The following is a 22,612-nucleotide window of genomic DNA, read 5'->3' on the forward strand; positions in this document are numbered from 1 at the left end:
GGAGCTAGGGCTAGGAGTAGAGACAGGAAACTGGTAGGTGGGAGTGTAAGGATTGAATTCTGCAGCAGAGAAAAGCAGCACAGAAAAGCAGAGGACGTTCAGCATATCTATGGTTATTTCTAACTGTCAGCAATGTAACTTCTAGTGCACTACTGAACAACACCCAACACACAGCTAGCAATTCCTGCACCCTGGAAGATGCAGTCTCATCGCTTATAAAGCCTACTTCAGCTGTAATACTGTTCTGAATGCCGAACATCTTTTAAAAGGGAAACTATAGGACATTTTAGGAGTTATCTGAAAATTACATTATTACCTAAAGTTATGTATGCTTACTATTCTATTATATGAAGATTATATTTTATATACATATTGAAAACTATCCTTCAGGTAATGTGATTAGCATCCCTGCCAAAGGACTGATGAAATAAGATAAAGTATCCACATAGAACGTCTACTGTTGCTAGTCTGGCTGATGAACTTGTACCAGAACAAAGGATTGGCAAAACAATATAGTAAGGAAGGAAGCATTGTATGTCATGGTTAACTGTTGCTGCTTCATGTTTACATACATTTACTTTCAAATTATGCATAGATAGGTTTTTATAAGATTAACATACAACGTACATTGATAAGATATTTTGCTAATCATATTCACAGCTCTGTCATAACATGATTTAATAACATGCTATAGATTCCCTTTAAAAGTGTTAGGCCCATATAATAGAACACTGTTAAAATGGAAAAGCACTTTTTTTGTACACTTGGGTTAAGCAAGCAGAGTAAATGTTGCATTACATCTCTAAATATGAAATCAGAACACATGTCCACTCTCAAGCCAGTCTGATGATACCTTCTGTTTTAGGCTTGACCTCAGGTAGCTCAGGAAATGCATATGTTGGGGTATAAGGGTTTTCTTCAGTAGAGTCTAACAAGAGCAGTGAAAGTTAGAGAATTGGTCAAAGTTTTACATAAAAGTGGAAAAAATAGTAAAGTATGAGACAAAAACAGCTTTTAAGTCTTACTCTAGTTTTGTTCCATGGTTCACTCTACTTGCATATTTACAGAGGCAGTAGAGATATGGCAGAGGTAACTGCAGTAACTATGATAGTATGAGAAGACAGAGTGAGGAGCAAAATAAATAAAACAAAGTGATAATTGTGATCCGATTCCCACCTTTTTAATCTTCCTGCAGTTTTATTTATTTCCTAATTCTTCTTATTACCAATTGCGGCTTCTAAGTATGGCCATAACGATTGGTATGCAATTTGAAAAAAGGGTGTTAAAAATGTGCACCACCAATACTCACATCTGTGTGTAGTAACATTTGCTGCCCACACAAACAATTCTCAGATCTGTTGTATTGCTCACATTTAAAAGGATAACCAAATTCAAGAACAAAATTTTATCTCCCCATACGCCTCATGTAATGGAGATAAACAGAACCAGACATGGTTGAAATAGGATTTTTTTTGTCATCCTTACCTGTAAAATCCTTTTCTTTGAGTACATCATGAGACACAGAGTTAGGTTAATATTCATTACCTGGTGGGTTATACTTCATCTCCAGGTGAATGGACACTGATAGACCAAAGGTCTTTAGACAGGAAGTGATCCCCTATATAACCCCTCCCATACAGGAAGTAGTTCAGTATTGTAGCAAGCACTGAATCCTCAAAAAGAGGGGAGGAACCTCCTTGTCCCATGTTGTACTCAAAGAAAAGGATTTTACAGGCAAGTATGATGAAAAAATCCTATTTTCTTTTTCATACATCATGGGACACAGAGTTAGGCTAATATTCATTAAGTGCTTGGACGTCCCAGAGCAAAGGTCTTGAGGGGAGGAAGACACGCTGCCAAACAATAGCCATCAGACCTTATACGGCAGTCCGCAGTACACTGCGGCCGAAAGCCAAATCCTCGGCTGCTGGAACATCCAAATTCTGTGAACGTATGCACTGAAGACTAGGAAGCAGCTTTACAAATCTGAGCCACAGATACCTGATGGCAAAAAGACAAGGAGGTTCCTACACCCCTGGTAGAATGAGCTCTCACCCTAAAGGGAGGAACTTTACGTTTCAGACCACAGACCTAAATGACCACTTGACAGACCCAATTGGCAATGGAAGCTTTGGAAGCTGCCTGCCCCTTCTTGGGTCCTTTTGATAAAACAAAAAAGGAGTCTGATCCTCGGATCACTGCAGATCTAGACAAATAAACCTTGACTGCCCTGACAACATCCAAAGAATGCAATCGTCTCTCTTCCGCTGAACTAGGCTGAGAGAAAAAGGAAGGCAAAATAATGTCCTGATTTAGATGAAAATCCAACACCACTTTTAGCAAAAAGGGTGGAACAGGTCGTAACACAACCCTGTCATGGTGAAGGATCGAGTATGGTTCCCAGCACGAAAGGGCCGCCAACTCCGACACCCTTCAAGCCGAGGTGATGGCCATCAGGAAGGCTAGCTTGCGTGACAGCAAGTCTAATGGAATTACCTTGATAGGCTCAAATGGTTGTTTCTGTAACACAGACAGCACCAAGTTCAAGTCCCAAGGACACATAGGTTACCTAATGGGGGGAAGCAAGTGAGTTCCCCCCTGCATAAAGGTTCAGACCAGTGAATGGGAGGCTAAAGGCCTTTTGAAGAATACTGATAGGGCCGAAACTTGACCTCTGATTGTACTCAAAGCCAATTTGATTTCCACAGCTGACTGTAGAAAAAGAGAGAATTCTCCCAATCACGTATTTCCAAGGATGCCATTTCTTGGCTTCACACCAAGCAATATAAGTCTTCCAGACCTTATAATAGATCTTCCTAGTGACAGCTTTTCTAGCATTCACTAGGGTAGACACCACTGGTCCCGAGATGCAATGGTTCTTTAACACCCTGGCTTCAATAGCCATGCCATCAAATTTAGAGACTGTAAATTGGGGTGGAATATAGGACCTTGAGACAGTAGATCGGGGCGACGTGGAAGCGCTCATGGCCTGTCTATTGTCAGTCTCACAATCTCCGGGAACCAGGGTCTTCTGGGCCAGGCTGGTGCCACTGGAATGACTGGAATTCCCTCTCTTCAAATCCTGCGCAACAAATGTAGAAGGGATCAGAGGGAAAGCATAAACCAGGGAGGACTGGCTCCATGGAACTACCAGAGCATCTGTTCTGATTGCCAGAGGATCTCTTGTTTGGGACACAAACTGCTGTAGCTTGTTTTTGAACCTGGATGGCCGTAGGTCGACCTCTGGCCATCCCCAACATTGACAAATTTCCTGGAAAACCCCTGGGTGTAGGGACCATTCCCCCGGGCAGATCTGCTGGCGGCTGAGATAATCTGCCTTCCAGTTCTCTACTCCCGGGATATGGACTGCCGATAGAATCAGCACATGCCCCTCTGCCCAGACTAGTATGTGGTTCACCTCCTTCAAAGCTGAATGACTCCTGGTACTGCCTTGGTGGTTTATATAGGCCACTGCAGTGGCACTGTCGGACTGAACCCTGATAGGGCAGTCCTGAAGCTCCACCGTCCAGGGCTGTAGGGCCAGTCGTACTGCCCGTTATTCCAGGACGTTGATGGGCAGGATCTGTTCTGTGCTTGACCATTTCCCCGTAGCTGTAAGCCCTTCAAGGGGTCGCTCCCCAGCCTGAGAGACTGGCATCTGTAGTCAGTAACCTCCAAGTTACCAGGAGGAAGGATCTTTCCTTTTGCAGGTTCTGATCCTGCAACCACCAGTTTAGGCTTAAGCGTGCCCGAGGAGATAATAACATTGGATAATCCAGGGGTTGTCCTTTCCTGTTCCAAGCCAACAAGATGTCTTGTTGCAGGGGCCTGGAATGGAACTGGGCATAGGGCACCGCCTCGAATGAGGATACCATTCTCCCTAGAAGACTCATACAGAGCCGACTGTAGAGTTGTTTGGTGCCTCTTATCTGACGCACCTGATCCTTCAGGGCACAGAGCCTTGCGGGTGGCAAGAATACTCTTGCTTGGACCGTATCTAGGATCAGACCTAAATACTTTAGACTTTGAGCTGGTCTTAAGGTTGACTTTTCGATATTTATGATCCAGCCTAAGCTCTGATGAGGCTGAAAGATAGGTACGTGTAAATATGCGTCCTTTATATCGATGGAGGCTAGAAAGTCTCCCATCTGGAGTGAGGCTACTACTGAGCAGACAGACTCCATCCGAAAGGACGGATCAGTAGATATTGGTCCAGGGATCTTAGGTCCCAAATAGACCTTGTGTCCCTGTTTGGTTTTTGAACTGTAAACAGGTTTGAGTAAAACCCTGTGCCTTTTTCTGATACAGGAACCTCTACAATCACAACCTGATGCACTAAATGATGTAGTGCCTGAAGCAATAAGTCTCTTTTTGGAGGATCCAAGGGAATGCTGGATCTTAAAAACCCCTACAACTCCAGCTTGTAACCGTGGAATATAATTGAGGCGACCCACTCGTCCTGAATTATTGTTCTCCAAATTTCTGCAAAGTGCAGCAGCCTCCCCCCCCACCCGATGGGGTGGGGGCATCCCCTCAAAAAGAGGGTTTGGTGCTGGGTTTCAAAGAATTTTGGACCCAGGACTTTTTCTGGCCCTGGCCTTGCGGCTTGCCCCTGGCCCTTGTTGGCGGCGGAACTGCCTTGGTGCTGAGACATTTGAGGAAGCAGTCCCTGAGGTTTTAAACGAGGGATGCCTGGTGCTTTTCTTCACAGAAGTAGAGAACTCTTCCCTCCGGAAATCTTTTGGATATATTTGTCCAAATGATCACCAAATAAACGTTCCCCATGAAAGGGGAAAACTTGCCAATAACGTCTTACAAGGAAGCTCGGCTGACCAGTTCTTAAGCCACAAAAGTCTGCGCATAGACAAGAGAACCAAACGAGAAACCTGCTGTATGGAATCCTCTAAGGCGTTAATAGCAAAACACAGCGCTCGAGGCATACCCGCCTTATTTTCAGGCAGATCATCCTCCTGGTTAGGCCTGTCAGGCCATCTGATATGATCCTTTATGGACTGGCAGATACCAATTGCTGCAACAGCTGGCTGAATAGCTGAACTGGCCAAAGAAAAGGAAGCCTCTAACCACTTCCATACAGGGCATTTTCACCCCCTTCCTGCCCAGGCCAATTTTCAGCTTTCAGCGCTGTCGCACTTTGAATAACAATTGCGCGGTCATACTACACTGTACCCAAATTAAATTTTTATCATCTTTTCCCCACTAATAGAGCTTTCTTTTGGTGGTATTTGATCACCCCTGCATTTTTTATTTCTTGTGCTATAAACAAAACAAGAGTGACAAGTTTGAAAAAAAACACAATATTTTTTACTTTTTGCTATAATAAGTATCCAAAATTTTTTTTTTTTTTTTAAACAAATTTTTTCCTCAGTTTAGGCCGATACGTATTCTTCTACATATTTTTGGTAAAAAATATTGCAATAAGCGTATATTTATTGGTTTGCGCAAAAGTTATAGCGTCTACAAAATAAGGGGATAGATTTATAGCATTTTTATTATTATTTATTTTTTTTACTAGTAATGGCGGCGATCTGCGATTTTTATCGTGACTGCGATATTGCGGCGGACACATCGGACAATTTTGACACATTTTTGGGACCATTCACATTTATACAGCGATCGGTGCTATAAAAATGCATTGATTACTGTATAAATGTGACTGGCAATGAAGGGGTTAACCAGGAGGGGGCACTGTAGGAGTTAATGTGTTGCTAGGGAGTGATTCTAACTGTGGGGGGAGGGATTCACAAGGGGAGGAGAAAGATCGGTGTTCCTCTGTACAAGGAACACACCATTGGTCTCCTCCCATCTGACAGGACGTGGATCTGTGTGTTTACACACACAGATCCACGGTCCTGCTCGGTTACCGGGCAATCGCGGGTGCCCGACGGACATCGCGGCCGCCGGGCACGCGCACCGGGACCCGAGCGATGCAGCGGGCTGCCTGGAAGGCTGCACCGTCATATGACGGCGGCCCAGAACAACAGCTGCACCGTCCCGCCGTCATATGACAGTGGGCAGCAAGTGGTTAATAATTACTCCAATTTCTTGTCAACAGGGTCTTTCAAGCCCTGTGCGTTATTTACTGGACAAGTTCTTGTTTAAGGAAGAGACTGCTGCATCTACGGCTGGCATGCTCCACTTCTTTATGAACTTTTCATTCGTGGGATATTAAAGGGAAAACCTCTTAGGAGGAACAAAAATCCTGTCAGGATGTTCCCAAATAGTATACACCGCCTGTTCCAACAGAGGGTGTAAGGGGAAAGCCTGTGTGGCCTGAAGAGGCCTCAGGGATCCCAAAGAGGACCAGGGAGGCTCAGTAAACTCTGCAAGAGGCAACTTAAAGGCAGAACGAACCATTTTGGTAAAGTCAGGATCAAAAGCATCTGTGATTGAGAAGCAGACACCAACTGGATATCTTCTTGTCCAGATTGCTCAGAAGCAGACTCATCCGCCAGGTCATCCACAGAATCCTGAGCTTTGAGCTCTTCCCCATCCTCAACCCATTCCTGCTCCAGACTAGGAGGCTCCGGGGAGCGGGATCTGTCACGTTTCTTGCCCCTGCTGGATGGAGGCAATCATGCCAGCAATCCTGTGCTCTAACCCTGCTAGAGCGGAGGACAATTCTTCCTTAGTGATAAAGGGTGAAGAAGCAGCGTTGACTGTAGGCACAATCCCTGATAGGCGAAGCGGCTCAGATTGCCCAGAAGCCTCTGGTCTTTCAGGGGATACAACACTAGGGATATCATTAGGTTCATCAGGAACTACCGATGACATAGGTGCGCCCTTCCCTGTAGTGTTAGTCCCGCTCCTCTATTTTGAAGATATTTACTAGCCACAAAAAGGGAGTACCTGGGTGTAGTATTATTACACCTCAGAAGGGAGACCCTGCTAAGCACATTTAGCCTGCCAAGCAACACCTGGTGACTCACGTAACCCGGGTAAGGAAAAATTCACCACTGCAAATGCCTGGTTCAGAGCCTGCTCTGTGTCCCACAGCTGCCTTCTGGAAGCACCACATACACAGCTTAAATAAGCTGGCTGTGCGCCGGAATGTTCTGCGCATGCGTGGTCCTGAACGGGCGTGGCCGTATTTGCATATGACGCAAATCTTCATGCTCCCAGATAAAGGCTACGGCACATGTGTGGCGAATCCGTGTGCGCCATGGTCGCTAAAAACAAACTGCTGAGCCCAGCGGCGCTCTTGGGAACGCACGTGCGTCATGGCGAACCGCCGTGCGCCATCATACAGGTAACAAACAGCCTGACATAAGCAAAAAAGTACACTTTGCAAACACCCACAGCTAGCCCAAAACTTCCCCGTATTTTCACCTCGCACAGGTGTCCAGCCCCTAGCTAGCTTGACTGATTGTTACAATCACTGGGACACCCCACAATAATTAAAGGGGTTTCACTTACCCGTCCAGGCGCAGGGCAACTTAGAAACTAAGAGCCCAATCTTCACCCTTCACGGTGGGTTCCTGTCACTTGAGGACCTTCAAGGACTGGGTACCCTTTTCATGTTTAGGGTCCACTCCCTTGGACCTGTACAGCACCGTGCAGGAATGCCTTAGCTGTGGTGTCCAGGATTCCACCTCGCACGGTCCAGCGCCAGGAGGCCGCATTACAGGCAAAACCTTGCAGGATCTTGAGTCTTCTCTGCGTGGCTCGGGTACCATTTATCTAAGCATATAAAGCCTGTGTCAAATGAATCCGATCGGTCAATCCCTTGATTCATTTAAGAACTGTTTGTGGGACTAAAGACCTGGAGCTCAGAGAGCTCAAACAACCGTGCCATCCACCTTGTAGAAACTGGTAAAAAACTGAAGTACTTCCTGTATGGGAGGGGTTATATAGGGGATCACTTCCTGTCTAAAGACCTTTGGTCTACCAGTGTCCAGTGTATAACCCAGCAGGTAATGAATATTAGCCTAACTCTGTGTCCCATGATGTATGAAAAAGTCCATCCTTTGGTGGCAACCATGGCTCCCTCTATAAATATAGTGGAGGAGTGAGTGTAGCCATCCAGAGATAGGAAGTGTGTTACTGCAGGATAATCAGGTTAAAATAAAGCAAAAATAGCCTAAAGAAAACTAATGCAACCACCACATCTAAGGACTGATGAGCTGCAATATATTACATTTTTGTTTTAGGGCAAATCAACAAAAACTGTCAATGCATGCTAAATTACATTGTGCTCATACTCACTCATCCGCTAGCATTGGTTTTCCATAGACTGCAAAAATGCTGGTTGATCCTGCTGTTCACTGTCCCTCCTATCTTGTCTGTGTCCCTGCCGCAGACTGAGATTGTTTAGACCAGTTGTTGACATCTACTGAGCATGCTCCAATTTCAACTCCCTTCTAAGCTGCTCTTTTATCTTATCTGTGCAGCCCATGTGACTATAGAATCACACATGCGGGCGTGTTCACAGTTGTAAATGACAGTCCCCCTTCCTCCTCCTAAATGCTACTGCTAAATCCTATGGGAGCGGGATAGAAGATGAGGATTGATGGAGGCTTCACCTCCCTGTTAGTCTCAGCACATACACACCATAGACACAAGCTGAAGGGTTGTGGGCCTTGTGGCACAGCCTGAGATTGGCAGAACCTCCTCTAGATCTTTTTATAGTGTCAACAAAGTGAAAGCTATTGTCAGGGAACTTAAACTTCACCTACATCAGGTTATTGCAAAAAAATAAACATTTTCTTTGAACTATAGATTTGAATGAAGCTTTAAAACACTTTGTTGCTATTATTTTAATACTCTATTCCGAAAGACTTTTTTATGTCATGTGACTGGCACAGCACCAATCAACGCTGTGTAGACACAGATTCATACATCAGCAGAGTACTAGACACTCCTCCCTCAGAACTTTCCCTATGGACAGGAAAGACCCGAGAAACGTTATGTGACCTCTGAAGAGCAATGATTAAATAAGATGAATTTTTTATAATAAATTAAATAAAGTAGCATGATCTTTATACATAAATAGAAGAGATAATGGCAAATAAACATTACTGTATATGTAAAGTATCACTTTAACTTCCCACTGTTATAAATAAATAAATGTGGCGCTTTCTCAGTGATCAAAGTGCTAATGCTATATAAATACTCAAGTGATAATGAAATAACCAAATATTAATAAAAATTCATCAATGGCCAGAATAATAAAGTGCTAAGTGCAAATGATCCTCAATCCAGAAATTATTCATAAATACATTTTGTCAATCACAGTGCAAAGTAATGATATGGTGGCAACCCTAGTCAACAGTCCTGCTTTGCTTCCTACACTGCATCTTGCGTACCGAGTTGCTGTGAACCTCCCGGTGTATACCACCCACGGCCATAGGAGAGGAACGTCTGGATTTCTCTCTCAGTGAATCAGAGATCCAACCAAGTGCTGTGTGACCTCTCTGAGTAAGAGGGGTCGCTGGTTTTCCGGTTTATTGAGAACAAAATAGAGCCCATTTCAAGAAATGCTTTTCCTGGACTGAAGTCTTTGATTCACCTGAGCCTGGCCAATAACAATTTGCAGTCTCTTCCAAAAGATGTCTTCAAAATCCTGGATTCACTAACCAATGTCCTTATTGGAGAAAAGTGGAGGAGGTGGAGGAGAGTTATGTTTTAGTGGAAATTCCTGCTTGTATCTGAGAACACCGCTGGTATGATCTAGCAGAGGATTACAAGGAAAGAGCTTACTGCTGTGGATATATATGAGAGATTCATCACAAATGCGACCAGACCCGTAGGGGTCTTCCTTTCAGGTGAGAGGCTGGGGCACACTATACACACGGATGGTGAAAGCACTATTTAAGAATTGGATATATTGATTTGCACGGTGATCGGTGACACTGTTTATGAACTATTCCGTGCACTGAAGATTTACTGCACCAAGCACTTTATGGACTTTTGCTTTGTTATAAGTTATTATTGCACTTTAAGTATATTGAATTCATTTATGAACTCATTGAATATTATTGCACCATCATATTTGATTATATATCATTTCTTCACACTGTGATTGACATCACATTTATTTATGATTAATTTCTGGATTGAGGATCATTTGCACTTAGCACTGTATTATTCTGACCATTGAATTGTTTTATTGGTTTATATTTGGTTATCATTTCATTATCGCTTAATTATCACTGTGTGGGAACATATTTCATGTTAGCAGCTATTCACTAGTGTTAGTTATTGGTTTGCGCATTAGTACATTCATTCTATCAACTTTCCACTGTTGCCACAGAAAAAAAAAGGAGGGAAGACCCATTAATAATACACGAACATATTCATAACTGAAAAAACAAAGGCCAGAACATATCACTAGGAATATTTATTGGCTTTTTAGCCTTATCTATTACAATCTGATTGACTCAAAAAAATGTTACTACAAATACTTTGGAGCACTGAAATAGCCTGCAGTATTTTCTATGCAGGATGTAGCAGTGTATAATTTACAACGACGTGGCAGCCCGTGACGTCCAAACACACATTTATTATTGGGAGTTATTTAATTGCATACAGATAAAGCTTTCATATTAATTATTTGTGCCAGAGATTATTTTGTAGAACACAACTGTGATTTATTAAGATAAGGGGACATTCTCTTTGTAATGGCTTGGTGCCTGCAAACTGTAAACTGTTTAACTGCAAACAGGCAGAATTAAAATACCATTAAATCACTAATGACCAAAATAACTACCATGTTAGTAAATACTTAGAGGTAAATTATTCCTGACATCACAAGCACACAGCTATTAAAATCAAAGGATCATGCACAGAGACCAGCAGACATTTCATGGGCTGTCAATATAATGGGCGACGCTGCAATGATAATAATGCTATAGAAAAACAAAATAACTTCACAGTAAATAAAGAAGTGCACTATACAATCATTAAATACAATAAGACTTATTCAATACGTCAAATTTCAGTAACTTGTACTAAACAATTTTTATAAAACTTGACCACTCTAAACTACTCAACGATTGTTTCACTTTGGATACTTAGTGGAACTGCAGTTTTTAAAGTTTATCTTAAGCCTAAAGTTTTTATTTTGCTCTCCATGTCCCATTGGTGAAATTTATTTTCCCTTTCTGCCTCAGACACACAACAGGATGTAAGAGAAAATCTCTACAAAATAAAGGGGGACACCCATTTTTGCCATATGTTCTCAAAACTGGTCTCCACGTGAGCAGATGTTCCCTTACCTCTTGTTTTTGTGACAACTAAAACATTTTGGATTTGCCATCACTTCTTGTCCTTGTGATAATGGTGACCAAGGGAGAAATAGAAAGAGCGGAACAGAAAATCTGGTTCTGGTGACAACTGAAAAATGTGGGATTTGCAATTACTTTCTGTCTTTGTGATAATGGTGACCAGGAAAAGTAGAAAATCTTATCGGGGGACAGACCGCAAAAAAAGAAAAATAAAAAAACACAAAAATTCTAATTTTTCTCACCCTATCACCCAAGTAAAAGATTTGAGTTCGGTGTACTGTAATTTAATAATTCTTGAAGATCTCACATAGCTATAATTAAAGCTCCTTTCATGCATGCATTTATGATCAATATAGAAATCTGAATTGAGGTAGTTATGCCTCTATATGCTATAATGTGGTAAGATAACTTTTATGCAATGCAGTTGTGGTATTTTACCCCGACGGGGGTTATTTTAATTTCAACCTGCCTCTACCTGCAGACAGCACCTTCATAAATGATAATATCATACCAAACAAAAGCAAATTGGATTAAGGAGTCAAATTTAGCAGACGTTCTGGTGATTCAAACAACACCTTCTATCAAGTTGGCTTAGAAAAATGGAATTCATACAAAGTGATCAAAAGTTTCAACTCTAAGGCTGCTTTCACACTGGGGTGGGTGAGCGTTGACGGTCAAACACTGCTAGTTTTAGCGGCGATTTACTGTTGTATTAGTGGCGCTATTCGGCCGCTGTTGCTTTTACCCCCGCTGAGGGCCGAATAAGTGATTAAAAGTTTCAAATCCAAGGCTGCTCCCACACTGGGGCAGGCAAGCGTTGACGGTAAAACACTGCTAGTTTTAGCGGCGCTTTACAATCGTTTTAGCAGCGCTGTTTGGCCGCTAGCGCCTTTACCCCCGCTAGCGGCTGAATAAAGAGTTAGCCTGTGTAGCGCCACTGTCGAAGCTTTGCAGGCGCTTCGGCAAAGGTGCCCATTCATTTTAATGGGCATACACCGCTTCTCCACCGCCCCAAAGACTTTTTTTTTTTAATGTCCTGCCAGCGCATCGCCCCAGTGTGAAAGCACTATGGCTTTCACACTGGGACTGCAGGGGAGGCGTTTTTTCAGGTGCTTTACAGGTGCTATTTTTAGCCCAAAAGCACCTGAAAAATGTCTCAGTGTGAAAGGAGTCTAAATAAACGGCTTCTCGAACATTGTACAACCCTGTCAGCCATATCAGCTACTAAAATGCTAGCTTTAATAGTGTAGAGCATGTTAATCAAAACAGAATCTATCTAGTTTTGGTAGAAAGTTCTAAGCACTAGTCGTTACCTCTGTTTAACTTGTGGATCTGCTTGAACATGGTCTTGTACCAGTCCTTTGATCTCTCCGTGTTCTGTGAGAGAAAAAAAAAAAGAGAAAAAAAAGTCAGTCTTTAGCAGAAATTATTTATGTAATCAAATAACACTTTCAAATAATATAAATAGCACGCTATAATTCTGTAGATTGGCACGCTAAAATATAATAATGTACAAGGTGACTCAATTAAAATGAAATATAACATATAAAATATAGAACAAACACATGTGCATATATAAGTGAAAAAAAAGTCCAGATTAGGTCTTCCAAAACACCTCAGTGACACTTTGCAGAAAGGGAGTGTTCAATTCACTTTGACAATCACCACGTGAGCCTTCACCAACCACAAGCAATGGACTCTTACCAGAACATGAGGACACACTACATAAAGTTTATGCCCCTGACAATGTCACATATGATGAACGCGTTGGACGGAGCGAACGCATGTGACGTAGCCATGCCTACTTGGACCAGTAATTTTTGTGAAGCATTGTATGGAACCTCTATCATGCATCTTGGGATTGTTATGCATACAAATCGTGTACTGTGTTTATTCATGTTAGCAGTATTCATACTTTGAAGTACAATAAAACCATTAGACAGTTTTACACTATGTGGATTCTTCCATTTACATTTTATGTGGAGTTTCATGCATTTTTATTTTTAACAAAGTTTATTTATTTAAAAAAAAAAAGGAAAAACAGTAAGCAGTGGTTACGGTCATAACATTCATAGAGATCAATGTAGATGGTACGCAAATAAACAATAATCCATTAAAATAAAGGAGTTAAGACAATGGTACATATTCAGTATTGCATTTTCTTATTACAACTGAGAATGTCATTCGATCTATTCAAGGAAGGATACAGATATTTAAATCACCATGTGTAGCGACTGGTAAATGAGGATAGTTTAAGGATTCCCATCTTTTGAGGGGTCATCCTTTACCTAGAGATGGTCAGATAGGTTGGGGGGGGGGGTATCACTACCAGATTACAAGAAGATTCAGCAAGAGCTTCGGTTGTAGGTGGCCTATGGTGTACAATCATGTAAGTGAATAGTACTCAACATAGTGTATATGTGGTGGTCTTTTGGTTCCAATCCCTACTCCAGGGGCAGCTGCTCCACTCGAACCCAAGTCGCCCAGACCTTATCAAATTTTGGAAGGAATCCCCCCCGAGTAATCTGCCTTGGAAGAGTAAAGGACACTGTAATTCTAGGCAAATCATGGGTTGATGGCTACTGGATCTACCACCAGCACCCTGTCTGAATTTTGTATACGGCAATGGTGGCTGTGGGTTGTTGCTCCTTAGCTAGCCAAGCCAGGAGACGTCCAGTTTTCTCCCTCTGCTCAAAGATGTTTGTGCCAGTTGCTGCTTTTAGCCTTTGCCACCAGCAGAAGCGTTGCTTCTCGGTAGGCCGCCTGCATATCCAAATAGGTGATCGGGTTCTGGGTCAGGACATACTGGGATTCCAGACCTTGAGCCTTGGTCTCGGCCTTCTCAATAGAAATGTTGGCATTATGCCGAGTTCGTGAGATAGAGGATTGGTAGCACCCCCTATTATACGTCTTGAAGGCATCCCACCTATTGTGCAAAGGAGTGGATCCAGCATTTGACAACCAGAAGTCAGAGATACACTTGGAGATCTCAGTTTCTATCGTCTCGTCTGAGATCCAGTAGCGAGATAGTTGCCACAGTGTCTCCGAGGGGTGTGTCTGAGTCTGTAGGCAGAGGAGCATAGGAGCATGGTCCGATATGCCCCTTGGGAGTATACTCACTTCACGCACTCGGGGAAGCAGCCCCCCACTGATATACACCAGGTCAATTCTAGACAGTGTACAGTAGGAGGTAGATTGGCAGGTAAAGACTCTATCATTTGGGTATCTCCACCACCAGACATCTGTCAGACCATAGAGAGATGCCCATATACGTAGGGGAGAGTCAGTGCCATTGCCTGGAGACAGCCTATCTAGGGACGGAATTGGAGCTATGTTGAAGTCCCCAGCTTAATATATTAATATATAGACCCAACCCTGCACACCCCACACGTCTGTTGGGAAACTCTGTGCTTAAACCCACAACTAGACCCATCACACAGTAGAAAAGTCTCCTATGGGGGCAAGTGGAAAAGCGAACGACCACCGAACACTCAGAAGGTCAGCAAGTTCAGTTTAGTCCGGAGGCAACTGCCTACAAACCTGTATGAAATTAAAAGACAGTTGGGATCTACATATATGTGAAAGTAAAAAAACACTTAGTGCTAGCTAGGGGCGCACACTTAAACTGTTCAACAGTATAGAACAGTGGTAACTACAAACTCTAAACTCCCAGGGCAAGGATCTCACATTGCCCCCTCCAGTCTTCCACGATGGGGAGTGCCTCAGCAATGCATCAGCAGCAGTGGAAAGAAAAAAAATGAGTGAGCAGGAGGTGCCAGGGGCCAGGTGTAACATACTAGAGTGCTGCAAGCTCGGCTGCAAAGGGTGAGGTAGGTATGCTAATGGCTAGCTCAGGAATGCTGGCCTTGTGTCCCAGAACCGAGCCAGTACTGTCGTGCAGTAAAAGAATGGTGGAGTTCCGCCAGCATTGTGTGCCAAAGGTGCAAGGACCTAACATCAGTGTAGCCGATAGTCTCAGTCAGGCACAGCCTTGGGGGAGAAAAGGAAACATAGGAGGCATTGCCTGGTCAAAACAGGATAAACAGGAGACATATATACAGTTACCGGGCCTGGGGCAGGGTATCCAACCATTGGAAGGCATCATCAGGCGAGGTGAAATAACGGGTGGATTCCCCACCCACAACTAGGCGAGCCAGGAACAGCATGCTGTATTTCAGGCCTCTGGTACGAAGCTGAGCTTTGACGTGGTCGAAGGTTCTGCGGAGCCTCTGGGTGTTGACAGAGTAATCCTAGAACAGCATAATCTTTTCATTTTCAAACCAGAGCTCTTCCACTTTCGGAGCTTCATGAAGTGCCAGGTCCCGATCCCTGGAAGTACAGTAGCCTGAAAACCAAGGTGCGCGGGGGTCCCCGGTTGGCCTTGTACAGGTGGCATTCTGTGGGCCCTCTCCAAGACAAAGTGTTGGGAAAACGGGGCCCATGGGAGGAGGGTGCAGAGCAGGGTCTTTGTAAAGGCTGTAGGTTCTTGGCCCTCAGATCCCTCTGGCAGTCCCACCACCCTCGGTTCCTGCGGTTCCTTCTCTCACTGTCTTCCACCCACGACTTGAGGGCCTTTATTTTCACCTGTAGGGTGTGAATGGAAACACGGTGATCTTGAATGGAGTCCTCTGAGTCACCCACATGCCGCTCTGCCTCACCCAGCAGATCCCGCATTTTTATTCATGTCCCTCCACATCAGGCCGAAATCCATTTGCAGGATGTCAATTTTTGCCATCAGTTGTTTGGCAGCTGGAGATGGCCTACATGAGGGCCTGGAAGCGATCCTCCTCCATCGTCGCCGGATCTGCATGCGTAGTTTGGGATGTGGCCTACAGGGCCCTGCTTCTTCTGCTGTGGGGGACGCCTTAGGATTGGATTCACCTTCCTCCCCGAGCCGGATTTGCCTCTTCTCATACCCGGGTGTCACCAGGTGTTGGCGAGGATAAAAACAGAAGCAGATGCCGGGGAAACTGGATAAAACAGGCAGGTAGGAGCGGAGCGAAGCTTAGACACGTCCGCTCAGGTCGCCAGTTTGACCACGCCCCAATTTCATGCATTTATGGTTGTCATTGATGTTACTATTAATTGGATTCCCGAGATATACTGCTGAACTCCAGTCAAACAATATGAACTGGATCTCTGGGATTGTCATATTTATGCTGATTTGACTCTGTAGCGGAGTCCTCATGTTCTCCTAAGAGTCCATTGCATGTGGTTGGTGAAAGCTCACAGTGATTGTCGAAGTGGATTAAACACTACCATTTTGCAAAGTGTCATTGCGGTGTTTTGGAAGACCTAATCTGGACTTTTTTTCACTTATATATACACGTGTTTGTTCTATATTTTATATTTCATTTTAATTGAGTCACCTTGTACATTGTCATATTTTAGCGCAGCAATTTACACAATTATCACTGTTACATATTTTGTCTGACTATTTTTTTGCCAGCAGCTTTTTTTCTATTTACCTGCCAGCGCGATTTCAATTATTGTTTTATGATATAACAAGCTATAGCTTAAGACAAATTCCCCATACACAGAATTACTTAAGAGAAAATTTAATACCTAAACGTACTCCAAATCCATAAATCGTAGGATTTCATAGAATAAAAAATGACTTCATCTTATGCCAGAAGTACACTGTACACAAGATGCAAACAGAGGACACACTTTTTTTTTCTGGCTGGCCTGGATATATCATACCAGCAGCATTTGCAGCCCCCATAGCAGAGCTGTTTATCCCACAAAACCAAGAAAAGTAATTCTATTACTTCAACCACTAGGGTTCACATACAAAGGCAGCAAACTCTGTAGACAGTCATATGCCTCATGCACAAGGGAGTAAAAATCTCCACTTTTATAGGCTTCCAGGGTATTTTTTTATGCCTTTAAACTCAGTTCAGTGTTAGCCTATCTGGTCATACACATTAGGCATTTAGATTAGTATTTTAACCATAGTGTTTAGAGGCATAACATTTAAAACAAATGCCCCAACGCTTGGAGAGGAACTGATGAGCATAATTTAAAGTAATTGTAAACATTAGTTTTTTTTTAAAAAACAAAACATGCCTATACTTACCTGATTTGTGCAATGGTTTTGCACAGAGCAGCCCTGAGCCTCTTCTTCTGGGGTCCCCCGCTGGTGCCCCAGGCCCCTCTTCTTCATCTGGTGCCTCCACAGAAAGCCGCTTTCCATGGGGGCACCAGTCCCATTGCTGCGTCCATTGACATAAGCAGTGGGACTCGGTTGCGCCCCCACCCCACGTGTCAAAGCTTTTGAGTGACAGCAGCTATCAATCTGTCCAATGAGGAGAGCAACAGCAGCTGGAGCCACTGTGCTTATGCACATCGCTGGATCGGGCTCAGGTAAGAAAAGGGGGGGGGGGGGGGGTCTGCGGGGGGAGCTGCAGCACAAAAGGTTTTTCACCTTAATGCATAGAATGCATTAAGATGTAGAACCTTAAGGCTTTACAACCAATTCAGCCCTGGAAGATTTGGCTGCTCAATGACCAGAGCACTTTTTGCAATACGGCACTGCGTCACTTTAACTGACAATTGTGCGTCCTTTTTTTCCACAAATAGAGCTTTCTTTTGGTGGTATTTGATCATCTCTGCAGTTTTTATTTTTTGCGCTATAAACAAAAAAGAGCGACAATTTTGAAAAAAAAAACACAATATTTTGTACTTTTTGCTATAATAAATATCCCCAATTTTTTTTAAAAAAAGCTATTTTTTTTTCTCAGTTTAGGCCGATATGTATTCTTCTACATATTTTTGGCAATAAAAATTGCAAAAAGCGTATATTAATTGGTCTACAAAATAGGAGATAGATTTATTTTTATTATTATTTTTTTTTTACTAGTAATGGTGGCGATCTGCGATTTTTATCGTGACTGTGACATTATGGCGGAAACATTGGACACTTTTGACACATTTTTGGGACTATTGACAATTATACAGCGATCAGTGCTATAAAAATACACGGATTACTGTATGTAATGTCACTGGCAGGGACGGGGTTAACACCAGGGTGCAATCAAGGGGTTAACTGTGTTCCCTGACTATGTGTTCTAACTGTAGGGGGAAGGGACTGACTATAGGAGACAGATCGTGGTTCCTAGCTATTAGGAACTCACGATCTGCATCTCCTCTCAGAACAGAACAGGGATGTGTGTGTTTACACACACACGTCCCTGTTTTGCCTCTTGTACCGGCGATCGCTCGTGGCCGGAGGTCATCGGGACCGCCAGTCACGAGCACCGGCACCCCCGCAGTGCAGCGGCGCACGCGCCTGCTATCCTGCTTAAAGGAGCCAACGTATAGCTATGAAGGCTAGCGGGATCGTGCCGACCTGCCACAGTATAATGACGGCGACTGGTCGGCAAGTGGTTAAGCATTAACGTGCCTGAACATGTGCATACGTTTATTCTACTGGCTAGAATAAATGAATGTTCTAGTCAACAGAATGAGTTTACACTCATATGCTTCTAAACGCCCTATGCCTGTAAACACACACAAACGTGAAATTAGAGGCTTTTTAGTCCTGCCAACTTCTGGCAACATAATTAGAGCATAAATTCATACACCTGTGGTCATTTTCAGTATGCTTTTAGATGCTTCTTGAGTTTTTTTTTTACTTGCTTCTGATATATACAGTAGTTGATCATAGGATGAAGATATAATTTTAGGTGCATTTATTCTTTAATTCAGATGCCATGGTCTAAAATAGCATATCGGGCTGTGTATAAGCATGTACAACTCTTTGCCATCATGCTCCATCCAGCCGTTTGAGCTGGAATGCTGTACAGACTGGTATGTCCCTTTGATATGATACTGATAAAACAACTATGTAACTACAGAAAGACAAACACATACATACACAAAACATTCATGCTCTGTGCTTATGCTTGATAGGCGGCTTATCTGCAGATCCTGTCCACAATAAATGAGCTAGAAAATATCTGCCAACCCTTGACTTAGCCTGTTATTACCCCTCAAAATGTCAGTAAACCCCAATTTTTACAGGTGATGCTAAATTGTGAGCATGGCTTATAATTACCAGGAAATTTATGGCCAGCTATGCAATGATGCAGAAGCTTCTCCAGCACTACAAAGTTTTTATCTTCCTTAGGATCCTTCAGCACTTTTTACAACTCAAAGTTATTAAAATAAAAGCACCAATGCACACGGAAGCCCACTTTCATTTTCATGCACTATATGATACTTAAGATAGTATGTCTTGTGTCTATTCTTTTGCTTGGCTCAGAACCAATAATTTTCCTCAGTGGTTAGACAGTGCTCTCCAGGTATCAAGAACATCTGCATGATTTTGTTACCTTTTCCATTTAATTAATGCAAACTTTGAAAAAAAGTTTAAGCTGGAGTGTCTCTTTCACCTTCTCATTACACAAAGCTGAACTCCAGAAATTATTTTTTTTTGCACACACACACACACACACACACACTAGTCCAGTCCGGCTCAAAGTGTCCATATATGCTATCTGGAGGGTGACGGAGGATGCTACATACAGTGAGAGCTGTAAACTTTTTTGAGGAAAAGGTGCTCCTCCAGTAGCTTTTAGTCTGCACACTTAACACAGGGAGTTCCCTGCGCGGCTCCACCACCACTCAATTGCAAGATAGTCCTGCAATTTTTTTTCAATTAATACAAGGCATTTTCTCAATGGACAAGGTGGAAATTGTGACATCATCCATCCCTCCTCTCCACCTTGTCCAACCAGAGAAAATCTTGCATTCATTGAAAATTGAAAAATACAAGGTCTACTCTGAGGGTGCAAATTTCACTGTATATAGTAGAGACTCAGGGTGCAAATATCACTGTATATAGTACAGACTACTACAATGATGTTCAAAATCCCCAGAAGCCTTCTAGATATCAGATATGGATATCTAGTTGGACCAATTTAAGTTTGGAAAAAAGATCATTCCTGGAGTTCCACTTTAAATACAAGTAAAAGTTGTACATTATTTTTCTAGTTGGCCCTCCAGATTGGAACGCAAATCCCACGCTGACCAGATTTAATTTCAGATGAGACATAGCATTTATTTTATATATTAGTAGTAGTAGTAGTAGTAGAACAAATACACAAACCAACTGGCAGACACACACTGAAAATGAAAATGTATAACAAAGAAATTTCACAGCCTAATTTGTGTAGAAAAAGCCACAAACTTGAATTTTAAAGAAATGCAAATCTAGAAATCAATATAAAGCTCCATAAGGGTGCACATACAATATGCACCTATAAACTATCCACTACACTTTGTTGAAAACATCATTTAGCCTCTAATACTTAAAGTAAAGTGTCAGTGTTACCCATGGCAATCAAATTTTACAGTATAATTTATTGCAGCTCAACTGGGTCAGTTAGTGTTATCATGATACATTTAGCATTTAGTAACAACACAAGCAAATCTCAGTCAATGCTTTGGGTGACATCCTACCCGGAGAGGAATGCCTATGTCTTCCGCTGACATATCTCCTGTGTGATGAAAAGAAGAACGGCTTTCTCTTTTTGCATTTTCCATCGCTGCTTTCTGCACAGGGGGATTACTTTCCGGACGCTTTCTCTCCGGCACAATTACTGGCTCTGTTTTCCCATTAGTAGAGCCATCCAGCACAGGATCTGTGAGCGGACACAAAGACATCTCATGACACCGGTGACATGGCATGTTCACAAACAGGACAAAATAACTAAACTACAGAGTGATCACACTGGAAATGAACAACATGCTGGACAAATACATTCCAGAAATGCTATTGAAAGCATGTGATGGCCAAAGTGCCAATATTTCTACAGAACAATGCTTCACCTTCAGGTCAGAGAACATCAAGAAACACAGCAAAATCTATTATAACACAAGGGCATACCATGTGTGTAATTACTTTTATGTTATATATCATACATAAAGACCAACACACACATTTCGTATTCTCTTTCAAATAGCTCTTTTTCAACATAGGATATTTATTTTTAAGTTTAGTGATCCATGGAAGCCAATCAGAATTCACTCAGCCAAAGACTGTGCAGTATACAAAATGGATTATGATGGGCAGCTATGTGATACTACATATCTCTCAACTTTCTGAGATGAGAAAGAGGGACACCTATCGGCAAAAAGTTTGTAGGCAAAGAACACACCCCTGCCATATCCTTGCTACATGGAGAATTAACAAACAAAAAATAACTGGTTAAACCCAAAAGTGCTTTTTTTCCATTTTCAATATATTTATTGAATTTTACCATAGGAAAATAAATGCAAACAAAATTTATTTCTGTCCTCAGGGCTCAGAAGGGTGAAGATATACAATTATATAAATTGGGTACAGTCCTTTGACATACAAAGCAAACAGTTATGATAGAGGAAACAGGGTTAGCATTACAAAATAGAAAGGGGAAACAAACCCATACATGGGTGGCTAGTACTTTTTTCGTGTCTCCCCAAAAGTGCTTTTTTACCACTACTCCTTTATACTAACTTTTGGCATTTACTAATGCAACAATTTTGAAAATGTATTAAAATTTTAACACTGTAAAGCACGTTTTTGATATATAAATAGTTCCTTTTTGTATATAGACATAGACCTAAATGAGGAGGAAAGACTGACAAAGGGATTTTATTCTGAAAGAGGGACAAAGGGATTTTGTTCTGAAAGAGGGGCAGTCCCTCTCTGCAGATACTGCCAGGGGTCAGGCTTTTCTACCCAAACTGTGGCTGCTCTAGAAAGAAAATAAACCATATATTAAAATCTGTAATTACATGGTGTTTGGACAAAATGATCAACTGAAGAGAGACATGTGAGCCTGACCCGGCCCTATGACTGACATCCATTCATTTGGGATATCCATCTGTCTCCATTTCTGTCCATCATCCGGAACACTAAGGCATTTACCCATGCCTATGGAGGTAAGGGCTCTGTGAGCACATTACTATACAGATGTCACCCATTATTGCCCACATCACCTACCTTATTTTTGGGGAAGATCCACGAACATCTATGTCTAAATATTTTATTGGACTTATTTATTGACAGACTTTATTCATTATTTTTAGATTTTTATCATTATCCACATTCATAATTTTTGGATTTGCATTATTATCCACCTACTTGTTAACAATTTTTTTGACACTTTAGTACCACCTTTATTATCGCTTTTACCATTATTTTCATTTTTGCTGTGCGCAAAATCACTCTGTTTCCTCTTTTCTATTGGTTGATTTGTGTATACCATTAGATTTTGCAGCACTATACACAGTTTACACATTTTTTAGTAGCGCAGAGGTCCACATATTCCCTTAGTAAAATGATTTAGTTATAATACCACAAACATTTTTTGTGTTTCCTA

The 22,612-nt window shown here is 42.3% G+C and overlaps 1 protein-coding gene across 10 annotated transcripts in view; it reads right to left on the reverse strand.

Annotated features, from left to right (window-relative positions):
- SORBS1 (sorbin and SH3 domain containing 1) overlaps nt 1–22,612 on the reverse strand; it is a 211,188-nt gene that overhangs the window by 121,178 nt on the left and 67,398 nt on the right. For 7 of the 10 annotated variants that reach the window (XM_073596488.1, XM_073596489.1, XM_073596490.1 and 4 more), the window contains 3 exons: nt 20,709–20,890; nt 12,557–12,620; nt 854–928 (listed from right to left, as the gene is read on the reverse strand). In XM_073596488.1, coding sequence (XP_073452589.1) covers nt 854–928; nt 12,557–12,620; nt 20,709–20,890 — 321 coding nt within the window. The remainder of the gene's footprint in view (nt 1–853; nt 929–12,556; nt 12,621–20,708; nt 20,891–22,612) is intronic. The other 3 variants (XM_073596497.1, XM_073596493.1, XM_073596495.1) reach the window with 1 other exon arrangement.

This window comes from Aquarana catesbeiana, linkage group LG08, assembly GCF_042186555.1.
Source record: "Aquarana catesbeiana isolate 2022-GZ linkage group LG08, ASM4218655v1, whole genome shotgun sequence".
Taxonomy (NCBI): domain Eukaryota; kingdom Metazoa; phylum Chordata; class Amphibia; order Anura; family Ranidae; genus Aquarana; species Aquarana catesbeiana.